The sequence below is a fragment of the Channa argus genome, chromosome 2 (genome assembly GCF_033026475.1).
Source record: "Channa argus isolate prfri chromosome 2, Channa argus male v1.0, whole genome shotgun sequence".
Taxonomy (NCBI): domain Eukaryota; kingdom Metazoa; phylum Chordata; class Actinopteri; order Anabantiformes; family Channidae; genus Channa; species Channa argus.
This window is the reverse complement of record NC_090198.1, coordinates 14,156,749-14,183,042: the sequence shown is the minus strand read 5'-3', so window position 1 is coordinate 14,183,042 and position 26,294 is coordinate 14,156,749. Positions and strand designations below refer to the sequence as shown.

At 38.8% G+C, this 26,294-nt stretch overlaps 2 protein-coding genes across 2 annotated transcripts in view; one reads left to right on the top strand and one right to left on the bottom strand.

Annotated features, from left to right (window-relative positions):
* trpm5 (transient receptor potential cation channel, subfamily M, member 5) overlaps positions 1–17,393 on the top strand; it is an 18,516-nt gene extending 1,123 nt beyond the window's left edge. Inside the window, exons 2-26 of the mRNA XM_067495640.1 lie at positions 275–342; positions 1,951–2,107; positions 2,222–2,402; positions 2,857–3,023; positions 3,104–3,281; positions 4,666–4,730; positions 5,069–5,254; positions 5,536–5,635; positions 5,801–5,919; positions 6,321–6,662; positions 7,367–7,510; positions 9,503–9,626; positions 9,841–9,986; positions 10,784–10,896; positions 11,003–11,104; positions 11,631–11,889; positions 13,774–13,892; positions 14,047–14,179; positions 14,275–14,449; positions 15,305–15,473; positions 15,612–15,790; positions 16,019–16,151; positions 16,340–16,412; positions 16,562–16,652; positions 16,808–17,393. Coding sequence (XP_067351741.1) covers positions 275–342; positions 1,951–2,107; positions 2,222–2,402; positions 2,857–3,023; positions 3,104–3,281; positions 4,666–4,730; positions 5,069–5,254; positions 5,536–5,635; positions 5,801–5,919; positions 6,321–6,662; positions 7,367–7,510; positions 9,503–9,626; positions 9,841–9,986; positions 10,784–10,896; positions 11,003–11,104; positions 11,631–11,889; positions 13,774–13,892; positions 14,047–14,179; positions 14,275–14,449; positions 15,305–15,473; positions 15,612–15,790; positions 16,019–16,151; positions 16,340–16,412; positions 16,562–16,652; positions 16,808–16,947 — 3,663 coding nt within the window. The 3' untranslated portion in view covers positions 16,948–17,393. The remainder of the gene's footprint in view (positions 1–274; positions 343–1,950; positions 2,108–2,221; positions 2,403–2,856; positions 3,024–3,103; positions 3,282–4,665; positions 4,731–5,068; positions 5,255–5,535; positions 5,636–5,800; positions 5,920–6,320; positions 6,663–7,366; positions 7,511–9,502; positions 9,627–9,840; positions 9,987–10,783; positions 10,897–11,002; positions 11,105–11,630; positions 11,890–13,773; positions 13,893–14,046; positions 14,180–14,274; positions 14,450–15,304; positions 15,474–15,611; positions 15,791–16,018; positions 16,152–16,339; positions 16,413–16,561; positions 16,653–16,807) is intronic.
* traf6 (TNF receptor-associated factor 6) lies at positions 17,299–26,266 on the bottom strand. Its single transcript, XM_067495642.1, has 8 exons — positions 26,125–26,266; positions 23,625–23,947; positions 23,219–23,369; positions 20,941–21,099; positions 20,772–20,843; positions 20,296–20,373; positions 19,814–20,137; positions 17,299–19,202 (listed from the first exon to the last, which is right to left on the bottom strand). The coding sequence occupies exons 2-8, from the start codon at positions 23,945–23,947 to the stop codon at positions 18,597–18,599; spliced, it is 1,713 nt and encodes a 570-aa protein (XP_067351743.1). The 5' UTR covers positions 26,125–26,266; the 3' UTR covers positions 17,299–18,596.
* Between the last annotated feature and the right edge of the window lie 28 nt (positions 26,267–26,294).

Genomic DNA, 26,294 nt, shown 5'->3' with positions numbered 1-26,294 from the left:
TTTTATTCAGTGCTTTCTGGTTAAAGCCCAAAGTAATGTGGCCTATGTCTTCTTGGTTTAGTGTGCTGAACATGAGTAACAGTGTTTTGTGTATTTCTAGTTCAAACGTCAGCCACGAAGATCTTTGCATATGAAGCGAGGATGGAAATTTTTGCCAATTTTGCATTGACCACAAGTACTTCTTAGAACCTTTCTGTCTGTGAAGAGAGGAAAGTGAGTCATAATGGATTTTGAGTAAAATGGACGTAATATCTGTGTATTCATTTGTTTACAGGGGACGATACAACCGCAGACGAGATGCCCGCAATGCGGGGACATACTAGAGTGGTCAGAGGAGGACAGGTGTGTGTGTGTAGAGGTCAAATACAAAATAAACAAATAGCCTATCCACTCCATGTGATGGATAAACTGTCGACAATAAATTCATGACAACTGTCTGAAGCTTTTATCTGACACAAATGACAGTGCTATTGTACAGTGCCAATGAACAAATGACTCTCAGATCAACTACAGACAGACATTCCCAAGCAGTCAGATTAACCTAGTTATTAGCAAGTCGTAAGTGAAATAGGAGCTTCGGGAAGCAGACATTTGTACTAGACTAACAAGCCTCAACTACGTCCAAGTATAGTTTTCTATGTAAATTATTCATGAAAGCAGGCAATAATCTCCTCTTTGTAGAATTGATTGCTTTCTCTATTGTGAAATACAGAAACGCACAATGCTTTAATCTTAATACAAGAGATAAAGCAGCCAAACCATAAAGCTGTTAGAACACAACTCGAATGCCTTCTAAGTATAGATTTGCAATCCACCTCAGCACCTGAAGCTCTGCACTGCTGACATGCACCGCTAATATAAATTTTATAATAACAATATATTAATTGTTAACTGGAAACATGGTAGTTACTGTTTAACAACCACAAACCAGAGCTGAAACTTTTGTATTTTCATTCAGGGTTCAAGTGCATGTTAGCAGTATATTAATTGTTATATAAGTTATTACTTGATTGTAAGTTTGGCAATTACCCTGATATTATTTTGATTGTATGTTTGTGGATTTTTATTTTCATATTATAACTCCCCTATTAGCCTGTTATTACCAAGCTAAAAGATATACTGCCACAGAAAAAATTATTTTCATATCAGTCAACAACAGAGTGAGTATGTTTCGAGGTGATTCAAATACAATAATTACCTATTATGGTGACAACATTTAAACTCTTTATCCTTAGCCCATAGCTTCGGGGCGGGGCGGCTATAGCTCAGTTGGTAAAGGCAGTTGCTTCCGGACCACAGGGTGAGTGGTTCGATCCCCGGCCCTGGCTATATGTCGAAGTGTCCCTGGGCAAGAACCCCTGAACCCCTAACAACCTATTCCCCCTCCCCAGCGATGCAGTGCCGGTCCAAGCCCGGTAGAAATTGGGGAGGGTTGCGTCAGGAAGGGCATCCGGCGTAAAAACTGTGCCAAATCAACATGCGGACAATGATCCGCTGTGGCGACCTCGAACTCACGGGATAAAGCCAAAAGGAGAGTAGTAGATCCTTAGCCCATAGCTTCACTTTTCTGCAGATCTCGCTGAATATTTTAAATAATCTTTCAAAACCATCTGGAAAAATAAGACGAATAAGCAAACAGAATAACTTTTACTCAGTGCAATAAGATCAGCACTGAGCTGATGGTCATAGTTTATACTGACATCTGTGTTTGAAAAAGAAGTAAGTTTTAGGGGGTAGTTTTAAGTTTGTGTTTGAAGATTCCACAGTCGTAACCAGATCAGAGATAGAAGGCAGAATCTTCTGCTGTAGGCTGCATTTCTATGAGGAACTTAGTGTGAGGGAATGTTCCAGGTGAATAATAGATTAGGGATCATGCTACAGCAGGAATGTTTTGATAAAAAGCACTGCATGGTACAATACAGATATCCATTTAATGCATGTTTCTCTCAGTGTCCTGCTGGGCTGTTCCTGCAACTCTACAGTGGATGAGACACTGGAAAATGTGGCCAGGGGGCTGGCCAGCAGAATGAAGAAGGAGAAGAGCCACTGGGCAGCTGGAAGGGTGGGCGACATTGACTTTGTTGGCTCTACAAAGACAAAAGGAAAGGTACAACTAAATGACATAACAAATACTGATGGTTACATAACAACAAGGCAAGAGATTTTACAATAACTGTTTAAAGCACAATACTGACATATCAACACAACTCTTTGTATTCAGTTTGTGAGGGTGTGCAGCAACACAGACCCAGTGCTGATCTACAAGATGCTGACGGAAGAGTGGGGCCTTGCTCCTCCACACCTGGTGGTGGCGATAGTTGGAGGAGATGAGCTGGCTCAGATGAGGCCTTGGCTCAGGGACACCCTGAGAAAAGGACTTGTGAAAGCTGCACAGAGCACAGGTTTTAATCAAGGGACAAAACTGTTGTTTTATCATAAAAATCCAGACCCAGTTTTCTGTTGTCTCTGTTGACAGGTACAGAATTACTAGTGACAAATGCACAGGACAAAATCCTGTTCTTCAGTTAGATGTATGAGTTCTTCAATAATAGTCAAAAAGTATTAAATTTTTTACAGTTATTTGCAAAGTTAATAAACTATTTGCATTGATTTAATTGTATGAAAGAAGGAGTAAAGCACAATGCTTAAAAAACATACATGGTAATTATAAATAATATTTAGCATTGTGAATTGCACCAAGCTGACAGAAATACAGTACTCCATGGGCTAATACATTCACATAACAGAAACTGTATGTTTCTCTAGATCAGGCTGCTAAATATTTGCGCCCATTTGTGCACGAAATTATGTAAATCCCTCTACATGCACATATGAAAATGCCTCTCTATCCCCTAGGAGCATGGATTTTGACAAATGGCCTTCGCTTTGGCATCACCAAGCACTTGGGCCAGGCCGTAAGAGATCACTCGTTAGCCAGCACCTCCTCTAAAGTCCGTGTAGTGGCCATTGGCATTGCACCATGGAACAAGATTCACAACCGAGACGCTCTCGTTTCTGCCAAGGTTTCAGTACATACACAGACAATACAGAGCTAACAAAAGCATAAATACAACCCTAACACTTGTGTGTTCCTGCCCTCAAGGTGGATGATCCTGCAGTATACAAACCACAGGATTTGCCTCATGGCTCGGTGTATTCCTTGGACAGCCACCACTCTCACTTTGTCCTGGTGGAGGAGGATCCCAACAGGCTGGGAGCCACCAGTGAAATGAGGGTGAAGCTACTCAAACACATCTCTCTTCAACGCACTGGTTATGGAGGTAAGCTCCTCCTCCTGAGAAGCCTTAACGAACTAAGAATGTTTAATTTAAGCACCAAAAACAATGCAAACATTTCAAATGATGATGATCATTAAATGTGCTGGGACAATAAAAAAGTAGGAAAATAGATTCTGGCAAATAGTGTTAAATTAAACATATTAAATATTGTTTCAATGCAAAAATACATGGATTGCAGTAATTTATATGGGTAGAAGCTTCATAAACTAATAGTTGAGAAAAGCCCTGTTTCATATTTATTTATTAATTTGATGACATGCAGTTAAATTATATATCTAATATTTGCAGTACAGTACGCCAGTACAGTAGTAAAATAACTGCAAATGTGTTTGGAACTTTGATTTGCTGTATACAGAGCTCTGCAGCAAATGATTGTAAGTGATTTAGACAGTACATTTTAAACACTGAAACATAAACTGACTCACCCGTGTGAGGATGTTTCTTTTTGTAATGCTTCTAGTATTTGGTTTTTAACCACAAACTAGGTAAGAAATATAACTGGTGCTACTTCACTCAATTTCTCAGTCATAAAATGTAGCCTGAGGAGTTTTCATCTAACAAACAAAAGTGCGTTTACCAAAAAGCACTGTGTGTATCCTTGAGGTTTAAAAAATGTGTTTAGTGCAATTCCCTCTTCATAAAACATGTATGAGGAATAAAAAACTATTAATTATAAACATAATTTAATAACAATTTGTGCCTTGTTCATGTCTGCTCGAGTCTGTGCAGGGATGTTACTGTGCATCTTGGTGCGTTACCACCAACAGCTGTCAGCTAGTGAAGCAGCCTAAAGGATCAGGAACACATGTCACCTGCATCCTTATGAGTACAAAACAAACAAAACCTGGTCCACTGCACAACAAAATTAATCCACCATCTTTACATTGTTGTACAGTTGTGTACAGTTACCTCCTACTGCCTTTCAAAGCCACCACTGTGCAAAGCTTTTTCTGCCATATAGTATGCACAGATCAATATTTTAGTTCTCAGCTTACAGGCTGGGAGTCCCTGAAGGGGTCAAAACGTGTGATGAGATGTGAGATTGAATAACAAGAAATAAAATAAAATGTTAGGTTTATTATATTTAGTTTGTTTGACATTTCTATAGTCTGGGATAAGAATTCTTAGATTTAACAGTTTAAAAAGGGACTGTCGCTCCTGGACTTAACATTTCACATCCTAGACAGAGAAAATCTGTAAAAAGATACCTATCAGTATGTGTACAAACAACACTTTTGTCAGATGGTGTTTTGTAGTTGACAGGAGATGCTTATACACTATTCACAAAACACAGAGTGTTCCCTTAGTCTCAGAGGCTCTGAACTGCAGAGCATATTATTAATGTAATATTGCTTTTTATTTGCAGGTGCAGGCAGTTTTGAGATTCCTGTTCTGTGTCTCTTGGTCCATGGGGAACCAAAGATCCTAAAGGTAAGCTTTATTTAATTATGCTATGTTAACTATTCACCATCTTTAAAGACATAACCAAAAAGATACCTTATATATATCTTTACAAATATGCACACCTGGCAGTGGACTTGAGAATAAGCTATGAATTAAATTGTGGTTGTGCCACCCCCCAGGAGGAATGGGGACAAAGAAGAGAGAGAAAACAGATTCCTCTGACTAAAAACCCTTTCAATGGTGTATTTACATGAATAGATCCACAACTGATGAGATTCTAGACTTCAACTTACTTTGATCAGTACAATTGAGAAGTGTCTTATTAAGTTTGTCTACATGTCTGAACCTTGGGTCCCTTTCTGCAGAGGATGAATAAAGGCATTGGCAATTCGACACCATGGCTGATCCTGGCAGGCTCGGGTGGCGTGGCTGACATTCTCGTCACACTGATTAATAGGGGCTCCTGGGATACAGACAGTGTTCATGAGCTTCTGCTGGACACCTTTCCAAATGCCCTCCACAGCACAGACATCAGTAACTGGGTCAAGCTGGTGAGAGCGATTTGCAAAAACACAGATATGCACATCACAAGACTTAAACACTGGCAGGAAAATGGGGCACAGTGGGGAAGATTGTGAGGCGAACTAATATATGATTTCCATCCTTATCTTGAAAATTTGTATGGGATGACCTAATTGAGCATATAATGAAGAAGGAGGAAAATAATGTTAAATATTTTTCCAAGCTGACATGCATTAGCAGGAAAAAATTATTGCACATGGTTCACTTATATGCAGCATTAGTAATATCTGACTCTCAATCTGCCAATCAGATCCAGCGGATACTTAATCATGGGCATCTCCTTACTGTCCACGACCCTGAACAGGAGAGCTCTGAGCTGGATACAGTCATACTTAAAGCTCTGGTCAAAGGTAAGTTTTTTCTTGCAAGAGATGTGCTATGAAGAAACTGTAATATTGTGCAGTTATAGGATGTGAACCTGTTAACATCTTGTATGGTGTGCGTGTGTGTGTTTGTGTGTGTGTGTGTGTGCATGTGCATGTGTGTGTTTGTGTGTGTGTGCGCGTGCCCATCAGCTTGTAAAAGTCAAAGTCAGGAAGCTCAGGATTTTCTGGATGAACTGAAACTGGCTGTGGCCTGGAACAGGGTGGACATTGCCAAGAGTGACATCTTTAATGGAGATGTGGAGTGGAAGGTGACAAAAATAGCATTCCTTGGATCGTATTGAAATTTTGTCCCACTCTGGTAAAGAGTGTAAACATCAAAGTCTGTATGGTTCATCTTCTGTGGACCATAAAAAACAAAATATCATGAAAATCCATCCATAGATAATAACAAGCAAGCACTAGGTGGCAGCGAGGAAAAAGAACTCCCTTCAGTAGAGGACACGTCCCACTGAAGCTCAGGGTGGAGTGTAATTTCATATGTGTAATCTCATTTGCCAACATTTGTATTCAATCAATATGGAAGTGACTTATTAAGCAGTGACTCATTAGGTAGCACAGAAATAATTGTGGAAAGCAAATAATTCTGACAAGAAGAAGAGAAAACAGCTGCATTATGAGTAATTGTAACAAATACACATGGTTTTTGCAGGCATGTGACCTTGAAGAAGTGATGATGGATGCACTGATCAATGACAAACCCGACTTTGTTCGCCTCTTTGTCGACAACGGTGTGAACCTGGGTGAATTCCTTACCTATGGTCGTCTACAGGAGCTTTACTGGTCTGTGTCGGAGAAGAGCCTCCTTCACAACCTGCTCCTTAAGAAGTATGAGGAGAAGCAGCTTCTGCTTGGAGCTGCTAGGACAGCTGGTCCACCTGGACACCACCCGCCTGAGCAGGGGAAATCCCGCTTCACCCTCTATGAGGTTGCCAAAGTGTTGAAAGACTTTCTTCATGACTCCTGCAAAGGATTTTACCAAAAGATTCCCACAGTGAGTGTCTCATCTTGTTGCAGTAGAGTGTGATTTGACCTTCTACCTGAAAATACAATGAGAACAATGTATAGGCTTCATAATAAACATGAGTCCTATAAAACAGAGAACCTAATAAATTAATGAGAAAGAAATGAATTTAAACAACTGTACTATCAAGCTGCAGCATAACAACATTGAAAAAAGTGAAGTCTGAAAACTTTCTGAATGCACTGTATGTTTTAAAATGCTATAAACTTACTGATGAAGTAGAAATAATTTAAAATTCTCTCATTGGAAGGGCAAACAGCACCTCTCTAAACTAAGACATTTTGGAGCACATCTCTACCTAAACTAATGTTCAAACCAAACCAAGTTACACATTATATGCTTAGTCTTGCCCTTCTGTCACTCTCGTCGACTTTCTCTCCTAAAATGTTCCAGTTTAGGAGAGAGATGTAAGGATCCCCATCTGCAAATTCTGTCTCTCTTGCTCATACAACAACCAACATCAAAGTGTCTCTTTGTCTAGAAATTACTTCATATATTTGAAAAACAAACAAACCATCAGCACTATCAGCATAAATAACCTTTTTGGCAAAGGAAGTAATTGGCTTTGCAGTAACGACCGTCATAGATTGTATGATTTATGCAATGATTGTATGTTCAATAAACACTCTGCAGCTTCCCTGTTAGCTATGTAATTCACTGTGTGTGTGCTCCAGGAGAAGTCAGCAAAGGGTCGACTCTTCCACAGCCAGAAGAACCTGGCTGAGTTAGAGGAGCGCTGTGAACATCCTTGGAGGGACCTTTTCCTCTGGGCCGTTCTTCAGAACCGACAGCAGATGGCTAACTACTTTTGGGCCATGGTCAGTCTTGTCAGCTTCTTTAGTCAGTTCAGCCCCAGCTCTGTACCCTCTCAGAACTCTGCGGATGAATCAATAAAAGACTAGTGTGCCTGGCATTGACAAAGGCTTCTCAATTGAGCTATTATCCTGTACTAGTTTGTATTCTGGATTCAATGTAAACAAGAGTGATGTGGGTCAGCAGAGTGCAGGTGAGTCATGCCACATGAAAAAGTCACTCTAGATAAAACTGCGCAGGAAATGTTATATTTATCAAGAACTGGGGTGAACTAAAAAGCTATCTTATCTCCAAGAACATTATTCAAATGATGCTCATGCTGCTTGCTGGGGAAATGTATTCAACTAGTTGTGAGTTAGTGCAGGACTATCAAAACTCTTGATGAAGTTAATGAGAAATGTATCCCGACATGGGATTGATGCTCTAGGAAAATTTTCAAAGACACCAATCTACATAATTGTGCTTTCTTTCAACATATTTTCAAGGCACCTTTAGTTCTTTCAGTGCTCTTACAAAACTAAAGGAACTAATTATTGTAATTTCACAAGTGGTCACTTGCATGTGCTCCTTCCCTGCATCTTATTTCAAACATTATCTGAAATTATGGTAATTGCACATAGTGTGTGTACATCCCCTACTGCAAATCATTTTACTATTCAGACTGTGGTCAGGATATCTGCATTCATAATTTGATTGTTTGAAGTATCACTCATCTTGAAGGTGTCAAGATTATCCTTGCAGGCTTGTTTATATTAGCAAAATATATCATATTTAATGTGCGCATATGTATGAATCCAGGCACATCATGATTTTATAACACAATGTATAAAAATTTAAATGCAGACATATAAGGTTGGCAGCACTACATGTACATATATACATACAATAAAGGTCCATCTGTTTAGGTATGTGATTCATAATTTACATATTTTTCATTTTTGCCTTATACATGTTTCTTCTATACAGTATAGGTCAATTGAAGGCTGATATTAGATGTTAATTATAGAAAAGGACACTACATTACTGACCAACAAAGAATAAAACCAATCCTTTAATAGTTTTCTCTGACAATAGGAATACATGGTTTATTGATTGGCTTCTGTCTTCCTACAAACACCCTTGTTTCTATATCTCCATATATATATGTGTACTATGTGACTGACAAGAATCAAGTCTAATCAAATTTAAAGTTTATTCAAATAGCTCAATTCCCAAATCACAAATTTGCCTGGGCTTTACATGCTGTACAACAATGACCTTCTCCCGTATATCAGTTAAGACAAAACTTCTTTTAAATGGAGGAAACCAGAAAAATCATAAAACCAAGAAGAGCAAAGAAAATAAATTATATACATAAAGACTGGAAATAGGTGTAAACTGCTAACCTTCCTCTCCAAAATTACTAAAATGAACAAAGTAATAATTAAGATATTTAATCTGTACAAAAACTAATGTCCAATTATGAGCTGGACTATACGTTGACCTGCTTTTCCAGTCTTGTTGCTAACATGATCAACTTCATGTGGAATGCAGCTCTCTAAAAATGACAGTTGTGTCACTCTTCTCAGCTCTCTCTCACCAAGACAGCAATTCAATTCCAAAATGAAATGAAAGTTAGAATTATAGCTAAATCAATCAATCAATTAAAGAAAAGTCGGTAGAATGTTAATCATAGGCAAAACCGCAACTGGAATTGCAGACAAACTGATTGAAGGTCATCTTTAAGGTCAACAACTACAGCTAAGATACAGTTTATTTTCTGATGTTGATCAGTTCACATCAGTGAACACACAGTGTGAAGTAGTGTGACTTGTAATTTAGAGGGTGAAGCAGCCCTTTGGAAGCAGTAAAAGCATCAGCAACATCTTTTGGAGACAGATGCACATATTATAATCATTTTGGAGCAAAAGATGCAGCTCCCTAAAATTCTTAACAAGATTTCTCAGATCCATCTCTCAGGCCCATTTCTTGGATCCTGCTTTCTTTTAATCCTTCAGGGCCCCGAGGCAGTCGCAGCAGCGCTGGCAGGTTGCAAGATACTAAAAGAGATGGCACGACTGGAATCTGAGGCTGAGTCTGCACGTAGTATGAAGGAGGCCAAGTATGAGCAGTTTGCCCTTGGTGAGTACATAAACTGTTGGATGAAAATAGCTGACAGAATGATCAGAAAAAGTAAAAGTCAAATGCAGCAGGAGGTACATTCAATGACCCCAAAACAGCACCTTTACAAATACAGATACAACTGAAAGAGAATAAAGTATGAATCAGAACATGTGAATACTTCAAATGTAGCTGAGTGGTTAACACTTTGTGCTTATTGTGCGTGTTGTGGCAGATGTTTTTGGAGAGTGTTACTCCAACAGTGAAGACAGGGCTTATGCTTTGTTAGTGAGGAGAACACACTGCTGGAGCAAATCTACAGTCCTTAACTTGGCAACTGAGGCAGATGCCAAATCCTTCTTTGCCCACGATGGAGTTCAGGTAACATGGAGACACATCCGTATGTTTGCTTGGCTCTAGTTCAATAGATTGTTTAAGCTTTTTAAAAACGCTTCCAATGCATTGTGGATGAGAGTTAAGTGGTTTGTTTAGCTGCCTTGTGCACTGAAACACTGTGTTGCGATACAGTTGCATGGCAACTTTAATTGTATTGTATGCAATTAAATATTTATTTCAAAGTCATATGTTATACTCTTTACTGGCCTCCAAGTACATTTTATATATCCCCCAACAGATGTCCCTGTCATTAGAAAGTCAGAAAGCTAAGGGTAGATTGACATTCATTGTCAGTAAGGAACGTATGCAAAAAACTTTCACTCAGTAATGTTTTATTTAAAACACACTGTACAGATGGCAGAATATAGGCTTCATGATGGAAAGCTGTTAATTATAATTCAGAATATGTCTAATCAAGAGGACGTGGATTTTACTTGTTTGCTTTAAAAGATGGGCAAACCCAAGACCAAGAATCTTCATAAGGCGTGCATTCATTTAAGTGACCCTTCCCAAACTGGAGTTAGACACATGTGGAGAAGGGAACTGTCCACAAATTACATGGATGGTTTGATTAGGAAGGAAAATATGCATTTCTTATTGTTAAGCAGTTGGGGTAACTTTCTGTTTGATGCTTCTCTATGGATATGGTCACAGGACTGCAAGACCAAAACATTCCATGGTCAATGTTGCCCCCTTGTGGTTAATTTTTTATTCAGCTGTTGATTCAGTTTGTCTTTGTCTGATTCTAACATTAATCACACAAAAGTAACCTTTTACTTTAGGCTCTGCTCACAAAGATTTGGTGGGGGGCGATGAAAACAGACACAGCCATCTCCAAGCTTGTGGTGTCTTTCTTCTGTCCACCACTCATTTGGACCAACCTCATAAAGTTCAGGTGATGAATACTGTGTCTCCCAGCCAGTTGTCTTAGCCGTGTGGCCATACTGTGAGTATGAGTGTTTTTTGGCGTAAACACTGACAATCTCACACATGTTTCTCAGTGATGAGGAACTTGACAATCGTAACAGTGGCAAAGAGTTTGTGGAGCTGGACAGTCTGGACACAGAAAAGGCTTTACTGTTAACTGACGATGATGACCCTATGTGAGTTTCATTTTAAAACATTATGGAAATGATTAAATGATGATTGGAAATGTATTTTGTACAGCTAGCAATCAAACTCATATTTTAAGCACTATTTTAGTTGTTGCTAAATGTCTCATTCTTGTTTTCATTATTTCCTTTTGACACATGCCACCATCTGCACTGTAAATTGCCATTGATTCAGATATTTAATTTTACCTTTAAGTTTCATCCAATGGAAATTTGTTTTTCAGGCTACTGAAGCAAATGAATGCACACATACAAAACTAAATCATAATAGTTTACACAATTCTAATAAAAACAAGTGTAAAAAAAATACTAAAACCTCAAATGAAACATGAAACAATGTGCCCCCAGTCATAAAAGAACCCGGAGTACATCCAAACGCAATCATTCAAACATCTTCCCGTTTAGGAAGCAATGATACAACCTGTATTGACATCATTATCTGCTGGGTTTGTTGGGTTTTCTATTGAAAAAGGGTTGGAGAAGCACTTTATTGTTATTTCCACCTGTTGTTTTTCAGGGATTCTTCACCCAGAGTTCAAACAGCTCAGAGTTGTGCCTCTATCTGGTGGCGTTACTTACTACGTCGCTGGCGTCGCTTCTGGAGTGCTCCTGTCACTGTGTTCCTCGGTAATGTCATCATGTATTTCGCCTTCCTCTGCCTCTTCACCTACGTGCTCCTGCTAGACTTCCGCCCGCCACCACCCTTTGGCCCGGGAGCCCCAGAGATAATGCTCTACTTCTGGGTCTTCACCTTGGTGCTAGAGGAACTTCGACAGGTAATCATCAAAGCAACAGATCTCACTGGCTCCTTTATTAATTATATTTAATGTTTTTGTTTGTTTGTTTGTTAGTTTGTTTTTTACATAATTTAATTTCACTATTTAATGATTTTATTTGTTAAGAATCCTGGTCTATCTAACCAGGCACTTGTACAGCTATTGTGAAGTACATGTACTTTTATTAGATTTGTTTGCGTGACAGCATTCATGTTTGAAAAGTCAGACCTATCTGAGTTGGAGGTGATATGAATCGCTACATAGAGCTCATTTTCTCTGGGGTTTTAAAGATTCATGAGCCTTTCACCTCTCTGCTTGGCTCCCTCCCAGTAAGCCAGGTCAAACAAGCATGATCCCTTATTGCACTGATCTCGTTGAGCCTTCCTCCCTTGGGCATAAAGCCCCAAATGAGATAGGCTGTTCTCTGTTGTCTCAGCTTACTTTTCCAATGTGCATGTCAGAAAGCCCCTGAGCTGAGCAGAACTTATTGCCAAAAAAAGAAGCACACTGCTGCAGGCGGCCCTGGCATAATACCAAGGCCAGCAGGGCCCCGTGCGTTCAAAGGAATGGCACTGGGGTGTATGCCTCTTCTTAAAGGAAGACAATGCCACCGGGGCCCCTGTTCGTACAAACTTGTCATGTAGCAAGGTTAGATACTGTTGATTTATAAGCTTTTTATATGGTTGCAAGTGCAAAGAATGCAAAAAATGTGTTGCATGATTTGGCGTTGCAGTACATGTACAGTATCAAAAGGCCCGACTGATGATCATATGCAAGCTTTACAATTCTACATTGTAGTGCTAATATCACTATTTTATATTAAAACCACCTGGTGGTCTTAATGTTGTAGCTGATAGAAGTATATATTTAGCCAAAGCCATTTAATCAGTGGTGGCTTATGTCTCTAATTGTGCACTTATACCCAGTTTACAGAAATCTCCAGGTCCACTTACAAATCATTTGTACCCCATAAAGGACACTGTCAGCAGTGCTGCAAATAAACAGTCAGGGACAAACAATAGTGGGAATGTTTGTCTAACCACACTGAACCTGAACAGAGTAGAAGTAGATTTACAGGTTGTGATTCTTATGAAAGCTATATCATCCTAGATGGACACAGTATACATTGCCATGGCTAATACATGTGTAGCGTGACAGTTGTAGCTTCTACACCAGTCTGTCACTTTAAGAAAATAGCATAGCTCCCACAGCTTGTTCTTAAAACAAATTGTGCTTTCATCAGGCCAAGCACTGGTTCTTGGGGCACTTACCAGTGCCTTGTTCAAGAAACTCAACCTTACACCTTCAAGTGTAGGAGACATTTCACCGGAATGAGTATTTGGGGCACTCCATGTGCTTCTAAGGCAGCTTGTGTACCTGCAGGTGTGTCTGAATAGGGCTCCAGTGTATGACCTGACAGAGGGCATGGAAATATGACACAAGTATTACTCAGTTCTAGCAGAGAAAAAAGATAAACACTGTGCTCAGACATAGCTAAAGGTTACAAAGGGTTTAGAAGGTTTATTTAGACCTTTTTATTCTTATAATATTTATAAACATGGAGTGTTGATACATTTTCAACCTAAATTTAAAACTCACTGACTGTAATGAAATTATGTTTCAGCCCATAAAAAAAACAAAAACAAAACTCTAACAAGGACACATTAGGACTGTGTTGGCAATAATATGTTTATTGTATGCTATAACAGAGCAAAACAGTTCTTTCTATCAACTCACTGAATCGCATAAGGAATGTGAAATTAGAAGTTGAAACAAGATTTAATTCATACCAAAGAAAAGGGTGGTGGAAATGGCTGCCTATGAAGATTAGAGTTTCTTAAAATATGTCCTATAGTAATGCAAACACCATTTTTTATGATGCAGAGCTTCTTCACAGATGAAGAGATGAACATCCTGAAGAAGTTCAAGCTCTATGTGGAGGACAACTGGAACAAGTGTGATATGGTTGCAATCTCTCTCTTTGTTGTTGGGGTTTCATGCAGGTAAACAATGTTAAATGATATTAAAGGCACTGAAAAAAAACACTGTAAAGGCTTTAGATTTGTTGTTCTGACAGTTTGGAGCTAATTGATAAATTGCGTATTGGAGAAAGAGTTAGAAATGGATAAGTAACCTGTGCTTCTTTTGATTTTGCAGGATGGTGAATGACACTTATGAAGCAGGAAGAACAGTTCTGGCAATAGACTTCATGGTCTTCACTCTACGTCTGATCCACATCTTTGCTATTCATAAGCAACTGGGCCCCAAGATCATCATTGTGGAAAGAATGGTGAGCTAACAATGCTATTTAAATGTTTCTCTCTTCAATTAAAAAAAAAAAGAAGTTCATAAACACGTAAAAAACATGTCTGTTTTTCTCTACAGATGAAGGACGTTTTCTTCTTTCTCTTTTTCCTGAGTGTGTGGCTTATTGCATATGGTGTTGCGACCCAGGCTCTTCTCCACCCCAATGACCCCAGGATTGACTGGGTGTTTCGCAGAGCCTTATACCGCCCATACTTACACATTTTTGGGCAGATTCCCCTAGAGGAAATTGATGGTAAATTACAGTGATTTGTCATTTGAAAACAAATAGCTGAATTCATAGTGGATCCGGAAAGTATTCGCTTAACGTTTTCCACGTTTTGTTAAGTTACGGCCTTATTCCCAAATGCATCAAATTCATTTCTTTCCTCAATATTTTACAAACCATATCCCATAATGACAACGTGAAAGAAGTTTTTTTTTTAATCTTTTTTTAAATGATTTTGAAATCTTTCCAAATGTATTAAAAAAAAAACAAATAAAATCACATGTACATAAGTATTCACTGCCTTTACTTAATACTTTGTTGAAAGCACCTTTAGCACCAATTACAGCCTTAAGTCTTTTTTGAGTATGATGCTACAAGCTTGTCACACGCCTTTTACTGAGGAGTGGTATCCATCTGGCCAATCTACCACACAGGCCTGATTGGTGGAGTGCGGAGAGAGATGGTTGCTCTTCTGGAAGGTTCTCCTCTTTCCACAGAGAAACGCTGGAGCTCTTTCAGAGTGACCATCGAGTTCTTGGTCACCTTCCTGACTAAGGCCCTTCTCTCTTGATCGCTCAGTTTGGGCGGCTGGCCCACTCTAGGTAGTGTACTGGTGGTTCCAAACATCTTCCATTTACGGATGATGGGGGCCACTGGGCTATATTTCCCCAGATCAATACAATTCTGTCTCAGAGGTCTACAGACAATTCCTTAGATAAGAGCAGTGAATCCGGATGCACTGTGTTTAGTATAAAGAAAATCATATTTTAAATACCCTTGATTGTTTTTTTTTAATGTTATTTTCTGATCATTTTTGCAATCAGGCATAGCTTTCTGTTGACCTGAATGTTATATCTTTTTCTTTCATTAATTGGAGCACAGCTGCTCGCATGCCTGAAATTAACTGCACCGATGATTCAGAGGAGATTATCACTGGCCTCCGGCCTCCATGTCCTAACAACTATGCTAACTGGCTGGTCATCCTGTTGCTGGTGATCTTCCTTCTTGTCACCAATGTCCTGCTGCTCAATCTGCTGATTGCCATGTTCAGGTCAGGGGTTAGTCTGCTCAAACTAGTTGAGCCAGTGGCTACTTCATACATTTTCAAAAAAAATAAATTGCAAAAAGAAACAATTGGTTTTATTGACTTGTTTCTTTTCTTTTTTTTTTTTTTTTTTACCATTTACAGCTACACATTTCAGGTAGTGCAGGGCAACACAGACATCTTCTGGAAGTTTCAGAGATACAACCTGATTGTGGAATACTACAGCCGGCCAGCCTTGGCTCCACCCTTCATCATCATAAGCCACCTCTCACAGCTCCTCCTCTGCATGTTCAAACGGCCTGAGTCCAAGCAGGAGCATCTTGGTATGCATGTTCTATTTGTATTTTTCCTTAGGGAAAATGAAGCCATTCCATTTTATTTCAAGAAAATACCGGAATAGGTTCTTGTGGCTTATCTTTCTAAATTAAATGTAAAAAAAAAAAAAAAACACAGGCAAAGAAATACTCTGTCCTTCACATGCTCTATCTGGATATAGCCTGTTGGTTACTTGGTTATTAGACTGCCTCCTTGAAAGTGTGTATATTTTGCAGAAAGGGAGCTGCCTGTAGGCCTAGACCAGAGGCTGATAACATGGGAGACAGTACAAAAAGAGAACTACCTTGCCAAACTGGAGCGTCAGCACATGGAGAGCAGTGAGGAGAAACTCAAGAGTACCTCCTTAAAGTAACTGTCATTCTGCACTTTTGTTACAATTGTTTAACATCCACATTCTTAGAAAACAAACGCTGTATATTGCTGGCCCAACAACAGATTATATCTTTTGAAGTTCTTCTGGCCCCTTGTGGTAAACAATTGCCACTGCAGCATTTAAATTTCGATAGTTTTAACTGAATTTTGTTTATCTCATTTAGGGTTCAGAGCTTGCTGAGAATTGTGAGTGGGTTCAAAGATCAAGAAAAACGACTGGTGTCTATGGAAGCTCAGGTAAAATTGGCCTTAAGACTGCAATTAGACATATAAAAAGGTTGCATTATGCTAAGTTTATTTTATATTATATTCTGTGTCTAAGAAATATGATAGACAGCTTACAACTCTCATTTGTCAACTGTCATTTCTGGCTGAACTGTGTTTAGGTCAGATACTGTGGGGAGGTTTTGTCCTGGATGGCAGAGTGCTTTGCTCAGAGCACACTCAAGTGTGGCAAAGAAGCTCCAAGAGCTCCAAGTGAGTCAAAAACCTGACACAACAAAGAATGATTTTTAAATTATATTTCCAAAGAATTATATGAATATTACAATATGATTGTAAACTTGCTCTATATTCCACGTGTTTCATTTATAACTCATTTAACTGAATATTAATTTAACATGGCATTTCAGTGTCTCTCACAGGATCTAAAGAAAGCAGCAAGGATGCACCGCAAACTCAACCCGAGAATGAAGTAAAAAAAGATGAAGCAAAAGCCAGGCCAGTTGCAGGATATGGGGCAAACAAACCATTTCCTTATATTGACGAATAAAAGTGATAATCACAACCAGTAATAGCTTATTATTAATTACAACTGATCACATTGAGCTGTAAGGATAGTGTAATTGGGAGAGAACCACAATTTTGCTTTGACTTTAGGGCTGATGTCCCTAATGTTTGTTTTGGCAAAATAAGCTTTCAACAGATGTATTTAATTATAAGCATCTGAAACAAAAACGGATGCATGAATATCTATTGATGCAACATGCATTTAAAACTTTTATGGTTCTCTACAAGAATAAAACCAAAAAAAAAAAAAAATAAATCCCTACAAAGTCTATCCATCACATTGTACCAGTGGTACGGTTAGCAGGAGACATTCAATGATAAATACTACAGCAGCTCAGAGTTTATTTCATCTTGCTTTAATTTAAGGTTGTTTTTGGCTTACTGTATGCTAAAATCTGTCACATACAATAAACAATTCACACATCAACAGTAGTCATTGTTCACAGTTAAATCAATTTTAATGGCATATCAATGAAATGAAAAATGACACTGACCTATTATGTTGGAATTATGTATCTGCTTGAAATATCTTCAAAGGTCATCTTAGCAAGGTATGTGTGTGAAAGGCACCACAAATTCTGTCCAAAGGAACACTATGAAACTAATGACACATCTGCAAGGCTAATACTATGTATACAGCAAAAGAAACGTACAGTAAATAGTCATTAACTTGTGTAAACAGACAATCCTTCATGTTAAAAATGGTGCTGGCATTTTTAAGTAGAGGTGTGTAAATGAGATTTTTGAATAGTTTGTGTTTATCATATATTGAGCCTAAACTGTGTCTTTATCTAGGAATTCAAATGGGTACAACACATTTTTTTCCTAATAAATGTTTGACAAAGGGCCTTTTGAATATGTAGAAATTTGCAGGGATTTCAGATATCCATGCATTTTTCTTGCAGTTCATGCAGTTTTCTTTTGCTGACACATTTTGAAAATGCTTGACATACTGTATTACTCCAAATATTCAGTGCAACGGCACACGACCATAGGATGTCATAGAGTCATGCTTTTGTTTAAGTTTTGGGGGGGCCTCAAACAACCAAACATTGTTGTTAATGTAGAGTATGGTAATGTATGGTAATTCGGGCTGCGTTTGGCTAAGGAGCTACTGTAAGTCAAACACCAGCTGCAGTCAGCAGGTAAATTCCTAGCTTCTCTGGTCTATGTGTCAAAATTACATTGAGCGATACACTAAATCCCAAGTGGCTCATTGTGTGTGTGACCTATAAGCCCACTTCTGATAAAGGTACCTGGTAAATGTATTGTATTATTTAGTCTGCAGGCAGCACGCGCACAGATAAATTGGTGGTGCTGAGCTAATTAAACAAAGACTATTTACAAAACTGAATGCTGGTACCCTGTGGATAACTAAATACATTTCATAATTATTTAAAATAATTATGAAATACTACTTTCATCCAATCAATCAAACTATCAAGCAATCTAGCTATCAAAATATGTGTCTAAACAGAAGTTATACTGACATTTAAAAGTTAGTAAACAAATACATAGCATGGTTAGTATACATAGCAGTTTCCACATTGTAACTGGTTGTCAGCATCAATTTCTCTTCTCCTGATATCACTCAACATGATGATGATCCTGTTCTGTAGATGTGAGTTTCACTTAGTCCCTTGAAATTGGTGCCTCGAGTCCTCTAGGCTGCACTGCTGGCCCCTCACGTTGAAACATAGTATCAAAACGCGGAGTCACCTCACATCGGATAAGCAGAGTGTCATCTTTGACAAAGGCTCTCTGACTCAGCTGATTCAGGTGTAGAAAGGTAACATAGCCAAATCCTTTGGGGTTACGCTGGATGGTAGGCTTCTGGAAAGCTTGCAGGTCTGGCTTAGTCTCCATAACCTCCATGTGGTGTTGAGCCTCTGGGCCTTGATCAAGGATGGCAAGCCTTATAGTGCCTTGAAATGGCCAGGTCAACTGCCCATCAAATACTCCTTGCATGGTGTGGACAAATAGGGAGATGTAATTGGAGCAGCGTGGAGCATTGGGGGTCTGAAGGTGTAAACGCAGGCACAGCCGGTAGCCTGGGCGGCCTGTATAGAAGCCGGGGCTGTGCTCAACCACTGGCAGGCCTGCTTGTTGGTTTCGCAAGTGGGCAGAGAAACCTTTGAGGCGCCAAATGAAGATACCGGTGCACTGCTGGGCTTCCAGGTCTTTCACTGTCTCCTCTAACATTGACACCCTACGCCTAAGCTCTGCAAGTTGGCCTGCCTGTAAGACATATTATATTGGACAGCAGTTTCAGAAGCAAACATGACAACATCTAAGCGACTAAAGGCAAGATGTTGCTGACAAAAATAGATCATCAGGAAATGAAAAGAAGAAGGCAATGTAGAAACATTTTTGTCGATATATTGCAGACTAGAAAACTACTGCAATACATAGTATACAGCAGCAGTGGATGGTTTACACTTTTGTTTTTTTAACCATTGAGAACACCCCAAGGTCGAAAATTCAAATTCATTTCACCTTACCTAACAAAGGCTAAACGTAAGGATGCAAACAGATCAGTCATGTTTGGAAATGTAAACAAAACATACACCGAATGAATGAGGTGGCCAAAACATTAGAACCAACCTTTTCTTATAATGCACTCCAGTATGACTCCACTACTTACATTGACCTCAATATGAAACACACACTAGTATAATCACCTTATCAGAGTTTTAACCTAAAAACTGAGAAATTATAACCTTGTAAAAGTAGAATTCATGACAGAGCCACTGTATTGGATTGCATTAAATTGCACAGGTAGTCATAATGTTGTGCCAGATCGGTGTATGAATGCACACATATACTCTAAGGCAACTGTCAACCCTTACCTGAGTTTCATTTAAGATGATAAGCTCACGCAGCTGGTGATCCTGCTTCACCAATCGTCCATCCATCTCTCTCAGCCTGACCATCACTTCACTAGGCTGACATGGTGCACAGTTGCTGCTGCAGCTTGCAGGCCCCCTGGGCCCACTGGAGGCTAATACTGATGCTGCAGCTCCTTGATCCTCAGAGGAAAGAGAAGGTCCAGGCATCCACAGGGATTTAGGTGTGGTGCCATTGAGGCTAAGGCTCCGCAGAAACTCAGCCATGTAGCGCATATGCATCTGTGTGAACTCCTGCATATGCTGAGCAAGATTGTGACGCTGCATCTGCAGAAGTAAACCATATTTCTTTATGAACAACAGTTTTGCAAGGGTGATAGGACTAACAGTCATGTTATTAACCAAGTTCTCCAGGACTGGTATTTTAAAAGTGTGTATATTATTTGTATTAAAAGAAACTTTTATAAGGGAATTTGATCACCTACCTTTTCCTTACATCCAAAGACACTGAAGTTACAGGCAATGGGTGCTTTTGGACAATCTGTATCACAATGGGATCCCATCTAAAAACAAAAACATCATAAGCTTAGCTTCATTTATGTCTACTTATTGGAATCAGGTTTCCAAAAAGCATTGCAAAGCCATTATTATTATTGTAAGCAAATGCAGCAAACCACTTACAAAGAGCTCATTTACAATTTTATATAGAAAACCATTCAAATATCACTGTTTGTGTTCATTATTGCAGAAACCACATCAACTGTTATACAATGTAATTGGGTGTAGAATAGTTCCCACTTGTTAAAGGAATAGAGAAGTTGTTGTTGACAGACGTTGGCTGTCAAATGGATTAAAAGGTCAGGTTATAAAGTGCCTTACAATATTGCTTCCCATTCACCCTCTCTGTGGAGGGGTGAATGAGACACCTTTGGAATTTAGTGTGGCTATATGGGTCACTCACCTGGTCTCTGATGAGATCCATCTCACAGTACTGACACTTGACATTGGCAAAAGGACAGCGCTGCTCATGAAGCTGAATAAGAAATGAACACCAGATCTTCCTCAGTGATACACAATGCAAAATGTTGTACAAAGCAAGAGCAGCGATTAAAGAGGTGAGTCAACAGTACCTCTCTCTCCTCATAAACAAAGTTTTCCACACAATCTGGACATTCTATAAGCCTCTTCTGGCAGTCAGAAGTTTTGTGTTCCTCCAGGTGGCTCTTTCTGATAGACTGTTGGCACTGTGAGCACAGTACAGTAGAAAACTCACACTGTGCCAAATGATGCTGGAATCAAAATAATAATGAAATACTTCAGTTAATTTTATTCTGTTGCAGAGCAGCAGTACTTCATATTATAACAATTTTATTGTCCACACAGGCTTTGACACCTAACCCACTATATTTCTCCGTCGATACAGTTAAATGAAGATGCGGACCTACTGTGTTCTCAGATACGTTTGCACATGTGTTTCTTTTATACTTGCATGGTAGACGTAGGGCAGTATCCCTTTTAACAAACCTCAATTTGCTAAAAGTGAAGAAACAATCCGGAAACAGAACCTAAATGCACGTGTTCAACAATTCACAAGACTCGGCTTTTGTAAAGGTGAACGCGGATTTGGACTTGAGGAACAGACACATGCAGGAATGTTTCTTTGGCAGGATGTTTTGATGAGGTTCGGCCTACTGAATTGACTTTCATAGGAGGGCACAAAATTACAATGACAAGAGAAAAAATGTGAAGCCTTTGGAGTTTTCTGCCGTCATTGCTCAGATGAGAATGTGATGTATTTGATAGACACAGTGAACTACAATGTTCTGTCCTTTGTTGCTATATAATAAACCTATGAATATTTTGAGAGATAGCAAGAGTGGTCATTTCAAAGACCAAATGGTAAATTGAGAATCTATTTTAGTTTTCATTAACCAAACGGTTAGGGTCTAATGTGAAGTATGCTATCAAACCCAGCTTTTGCTTATTATCCTTTTCTTTTTCTGGAAACAAAACGTCATCATTGAAATACATATCTCAAATAATATATTATATCTTAAAACACTGAATATTATTTAAAACTGAATAATAATTTAAAAAGACTGAATAAAGCAGCAGAACAACTATAGAATATATTAAACAACATAAATAACTATTATACAAAATCAGTGTGAACATCTAGATGGGGCATGAACGTTTACATTTCTTGTTCTACTTTTCCAGTTTATTTCTTTCTGGTTCTATTCCCATTTCGATCCTGACATCCAATCAGCTTGGTCGAGGCACATCTTCGCACAACGCGTTGTTGAGATTTGGGGGGTGTGCGCGTCGGGGCCTCTGCAAACCTCTGTGACATCCTGTTATCCATAAGCCCCTGTCAGGCATACACTGGAATTCAGACATTTTCCAGACTTTCTCTAGGGTGGGTGTATGTGTGAATGCAAACACCCAAGTCTGTTTCCCCGGACATTGCTTGGGGACATACCCTTGTGTAAAGGTAGGATTATCTCCAGCTGAGCTCATTTGTGAATAATGGAGGTAATACTCTAGAGAATTTACCATGAGTTAGTGAACGTGTTGATGAAGTCCATTTACTGCGACTGCCGTGAAACCTGGCAAATACAAACACCCGAAGGTGAAGAACTCATTCATTTAACCCAACAACAATGTCGAACTGGAAGGACAACGAAATTTGTGAACTTCTGTCGGTAAGGGCAGACAAGGAAATCGTCAAAAAAATACAAGGGACAGCACAAGATTCTGTGTTATACGACCAGATTACAAAGTAAAACAATGTCACTTCCGCAGCTTTGTTTTCGCGTTATGAGGATTTCTTCACAAGTGAGAACGCATCTCACACTGACTGTCTCCCGATGTTGACTGAATGTATGAAAGGGAAACTCCAGACAATGTCAGGACGTGATCCTCTTGACATTCTCTAGAGTTCATGTCTGAAACAGGCTATAATTTTCTGTGTATGTCTTCGTTGCTGTTTACATGTATTGTGGCTGGACGGCTTTCGGCTTGTCCCTTTAGGAGGAGAAGCCACAGTGGAACCTGTTCCGCATGTTGATTCCACACAACCCTCCCATTTTTATATAGGCTCAGGAGCGGCACCAAGGTGGCCCTTGGTGGCTGGGTGGGGCCACACCTGGTGGGTGGGACTGGAACCCACAGCCTTCTGCATACCAACCCAATACTCATTAGTGAGACACCAGGCCCCCAGTTGTCTATAGTTAGTGTTTATCATATTGTTATCACTGTGTAATTATAACTATATAAAAATCATCTAAAGCTAGCTATGCAACCAAAGATTACTTTAAATTACTGGCCATTAATTTCCATTTCACCTTCCTCTTCTTGGTCAACCAACATTCAACATTAGTGATGTCAATCACAAAAAAGTCTCACCTCTAAATGTCGGAGCTCCATTTTCTCAGAACAGCCACCGTTTGGACAGCAAACAGTTAGTGAAAGGATCTCCCGTTTTGCGAAGTTATCAGGAAACAGTTGGTCTTCTGATAGCATTTCATTGTCCACAGGGCACCTTTGTCCCGTATCACTTTTTTGCAAGAGGAAGACAGGCAACCATTTAGTGTTTGTGAAAAACATTCACAGTAATTAGTATAATACATAACTTAAATGGATGGTTAGAAGTCATTGCGTTTTTGTCTTCTAAATCTAGCAAATTTGAAGTTGTGATTTACAGAGAACAATAAAGAATGAATAGCTCTTCAAGAATATGTCAAAAAGCTGGTGTTAACAAACACAGTAGAAATTAGTTTAATATTTTCTAGAGAGCTGCAAAAAGTCATACCGTATGGACTTTTCAATGCAGTTCTTGCAGAAACGGTGACCGCAAGGTGTTTGAATAGCATTTCTCAAAGCCATGAGACATATAGGACACTCATATTTACTCTCTAGGGGTGGGTCAAATTCTACATCGTAGCCCTGGAGGGGGGCAACAGTCTGAAGACTACTGGAGGTATTGCTCATGAAGGTGCCAGGGTTTTCGGAAGGACTAAGCAGGGAATCCCGATCCTTTTCCATCATTGCCAAGGCACACGCAGACATCTCTCCAACATCTCCTTCACTGCTGTCCTCCTCCAAACTCCCCTTACTGCTTTTAAAGCAAGCCATCTGTAGAGAGTGGGACAAAAATGTGAAATCAGTTTTAGTGAGCAGAAAGCATAACACTGTATGTAAATATACTTATATCTTTGTTTTTAAGTGAGAGTTCATTAGAAGCCTCAGAAAATCTTTCTTTATTTACATAATTATAATAAACATAATCATAATCATTTAGGGTGGCTAACCTGGTTTCCTGATGGGTTTATGATTATTTGGTATGATGTGACTTTAAGATAGAGGTATGAAGGGGATCCTCACTTTTCAGTAACTGTCTACAGCTATATGTAAGCTCAAGAAAACTTCTGGACAAAGTTGGGTAAACTGAATCACAGGCCAGGAGCAATCATCCCTTGCTGAAATTTACACAGTTAGGCAGCAGAAGATTCTACAGGATTCATCTTACTGCACTAACTAACTAAACTATGTTTCCTGTACTCTCTTTACCTAACCATTTTTAACTTTCTATCAATCTATCTATCTATCTATCTATATTATATATATATATATATAAAATGTATGTTTTTTCTAGAAAGAGTTCTATCGTAAATATCCAGAATATTCATTTTAAGTCAAGGTACTGTGTTTCTAATCACAGTACCTCACATACAGTATGTCCCTATATGAATAAATACACTGTGGATATGTACCTTAACACACAAAATGATAACAAATGTAAAAGCAATTAACTAAATAAATGCAGCTGTGGAAACCACATCTACTATTCAGAAATGAAAATGAATGTGACGTCAATGAATGTAAATTTAAATTTTTATTTTTGTCTTTATATAAATTATTTAAATAAATTAAATTATAAATATTTTCGCAGCAAATGAGAAATGTGGATTTTGTTCCTTAGCACTTAGGAAGCAAATTTTGGAAGAATCTTTGAAAGGCCAGTATTACCAGGTGAAGTGATCATCCAAGAATTAAATGGTTATTAGTTCCAGGCTGTGCAAGGTCAGCAAACCTCTATAGACCAAGTGAAACTTTGTGAAAATATGTACCCTGCTCTTAACCCGCTTTAAGAAAAAAAAAGCTTTACTGCAGCTGTCACTATCAATCAAGTGTGTGTTTGGTACTATGACAAAGATTAACATCAATCAAACCACACCATCTCTAATTAAATTTCAGATATCCATACTGGCATTTCTCATAGTCAAAATCATATTCTTTTTCTTAAAAATTGTATATAATTTTAATATTCAACCATACTGTTAATTGTACTATTCAAAACTAAATTTAAGATTTAACACAAGTTTAAATGGTCATTTAATAACTCCCAGCGGAAGTTTTTACGCTGGATGCTCTTCCTGCGGTAAACCTTCCATTTTATCCATGCTCTGAACCTCTGGGGTTGGATTCAATGTGGCCTTCTGCATACCACTGATCGCCAGGCCCCCTGCTTAACATTTAATAACTAGACTAACTAGATTTTTTTGTTTTGTTTTGTTCTTTTGCCTTATCCCGTACGTTCAGGGTCGCCCGTGCCAAATCAGCATGCGGACAATCTCTCTCCCCCCCCCCCCCCCCCCTTTTTTTTTTTTTTTTACAGCTCCCCATATACAGATATTTACAATACCTTTAAACAATCTGAATATCAAAAATAACGTAATGGATATCTAAACTGAAAGCCCAATACACATGAATGGTATAAGTGACAAAGTTTTTCCATGGAAGAATGACATTGTGAACATATGTTATGTACTTTTCGAAAAAGAATAACTGATTGACACTTAGTTGCAATGATTATCCAGTTAAACTATTAAATCGCCTGATATAGCTTAGAAAGTCTTCATCACGCTACACTGTTATTCTGTATACAATGAGGCAGATGAAACACTCAAACTGACTTTTTACTGACAACCCGGCTCAATCCGGGTTGTCAGTAAAAAGTCAGTTTGAGTGTTTCATAGTAGCACCGTCGCCATCTAGTCCTGTGGGTAACTGCATAGCTTTTAGCTAACGATAAGGTCCTTACGTAGAAATTAGAATCAGCACAACTCAACAAGGTTCTGATTAAAGAGGTACATTCGGTAACACTGAAATACTTGCTCATAGTTAACACGCTAAACAGGCTAAACATTGTTGTCTAATTTTTTACTTGATGGAGCAGTGATGCCCCTGGATGCGGAACTGCAACTCCAACACTATCAGTACTCAAAAGCGATTAATAGAAATATACGAACCAGAAGACTGGCCAAATACACCTCTTCATCAGCAACAGTGATGCTAAAGTCGATACTATACACTGATAGTATTCTTACAATACAGAAACCTTAAACTTGATATATCCCAAAAGTTTTCTTTTCGACAGAATTTCCTGTTTTTTTTTTTTAAAGCGTCAAAATCGAAAACA

Excerpts from the sequence above, each read along its gene's own strand:
- traf6 (XM_067495642.1), bottom strand. The coding sequence starts at position 23,947 with ATGGCTTGCTTTAAAAGCAGTAAGGGGAGTTTGGAGGAGGACAGCAGT. Across the intron at positions 23,370-23,624 it reads TGCATTGAAAAGTCCATACG|TGATACGGGACAAAGGTGCC; the intron begins GTATGACTTTTT and ends CTTGCAAAAAAG. Across the intron at positions 19,203-19,813 it reads TCATCTTAAATGAAACTCAG|GCAGGCCAACTTGCAGAGCT; the intron begins GTAAGGGTTGAC and ends TATGTCTTACAG.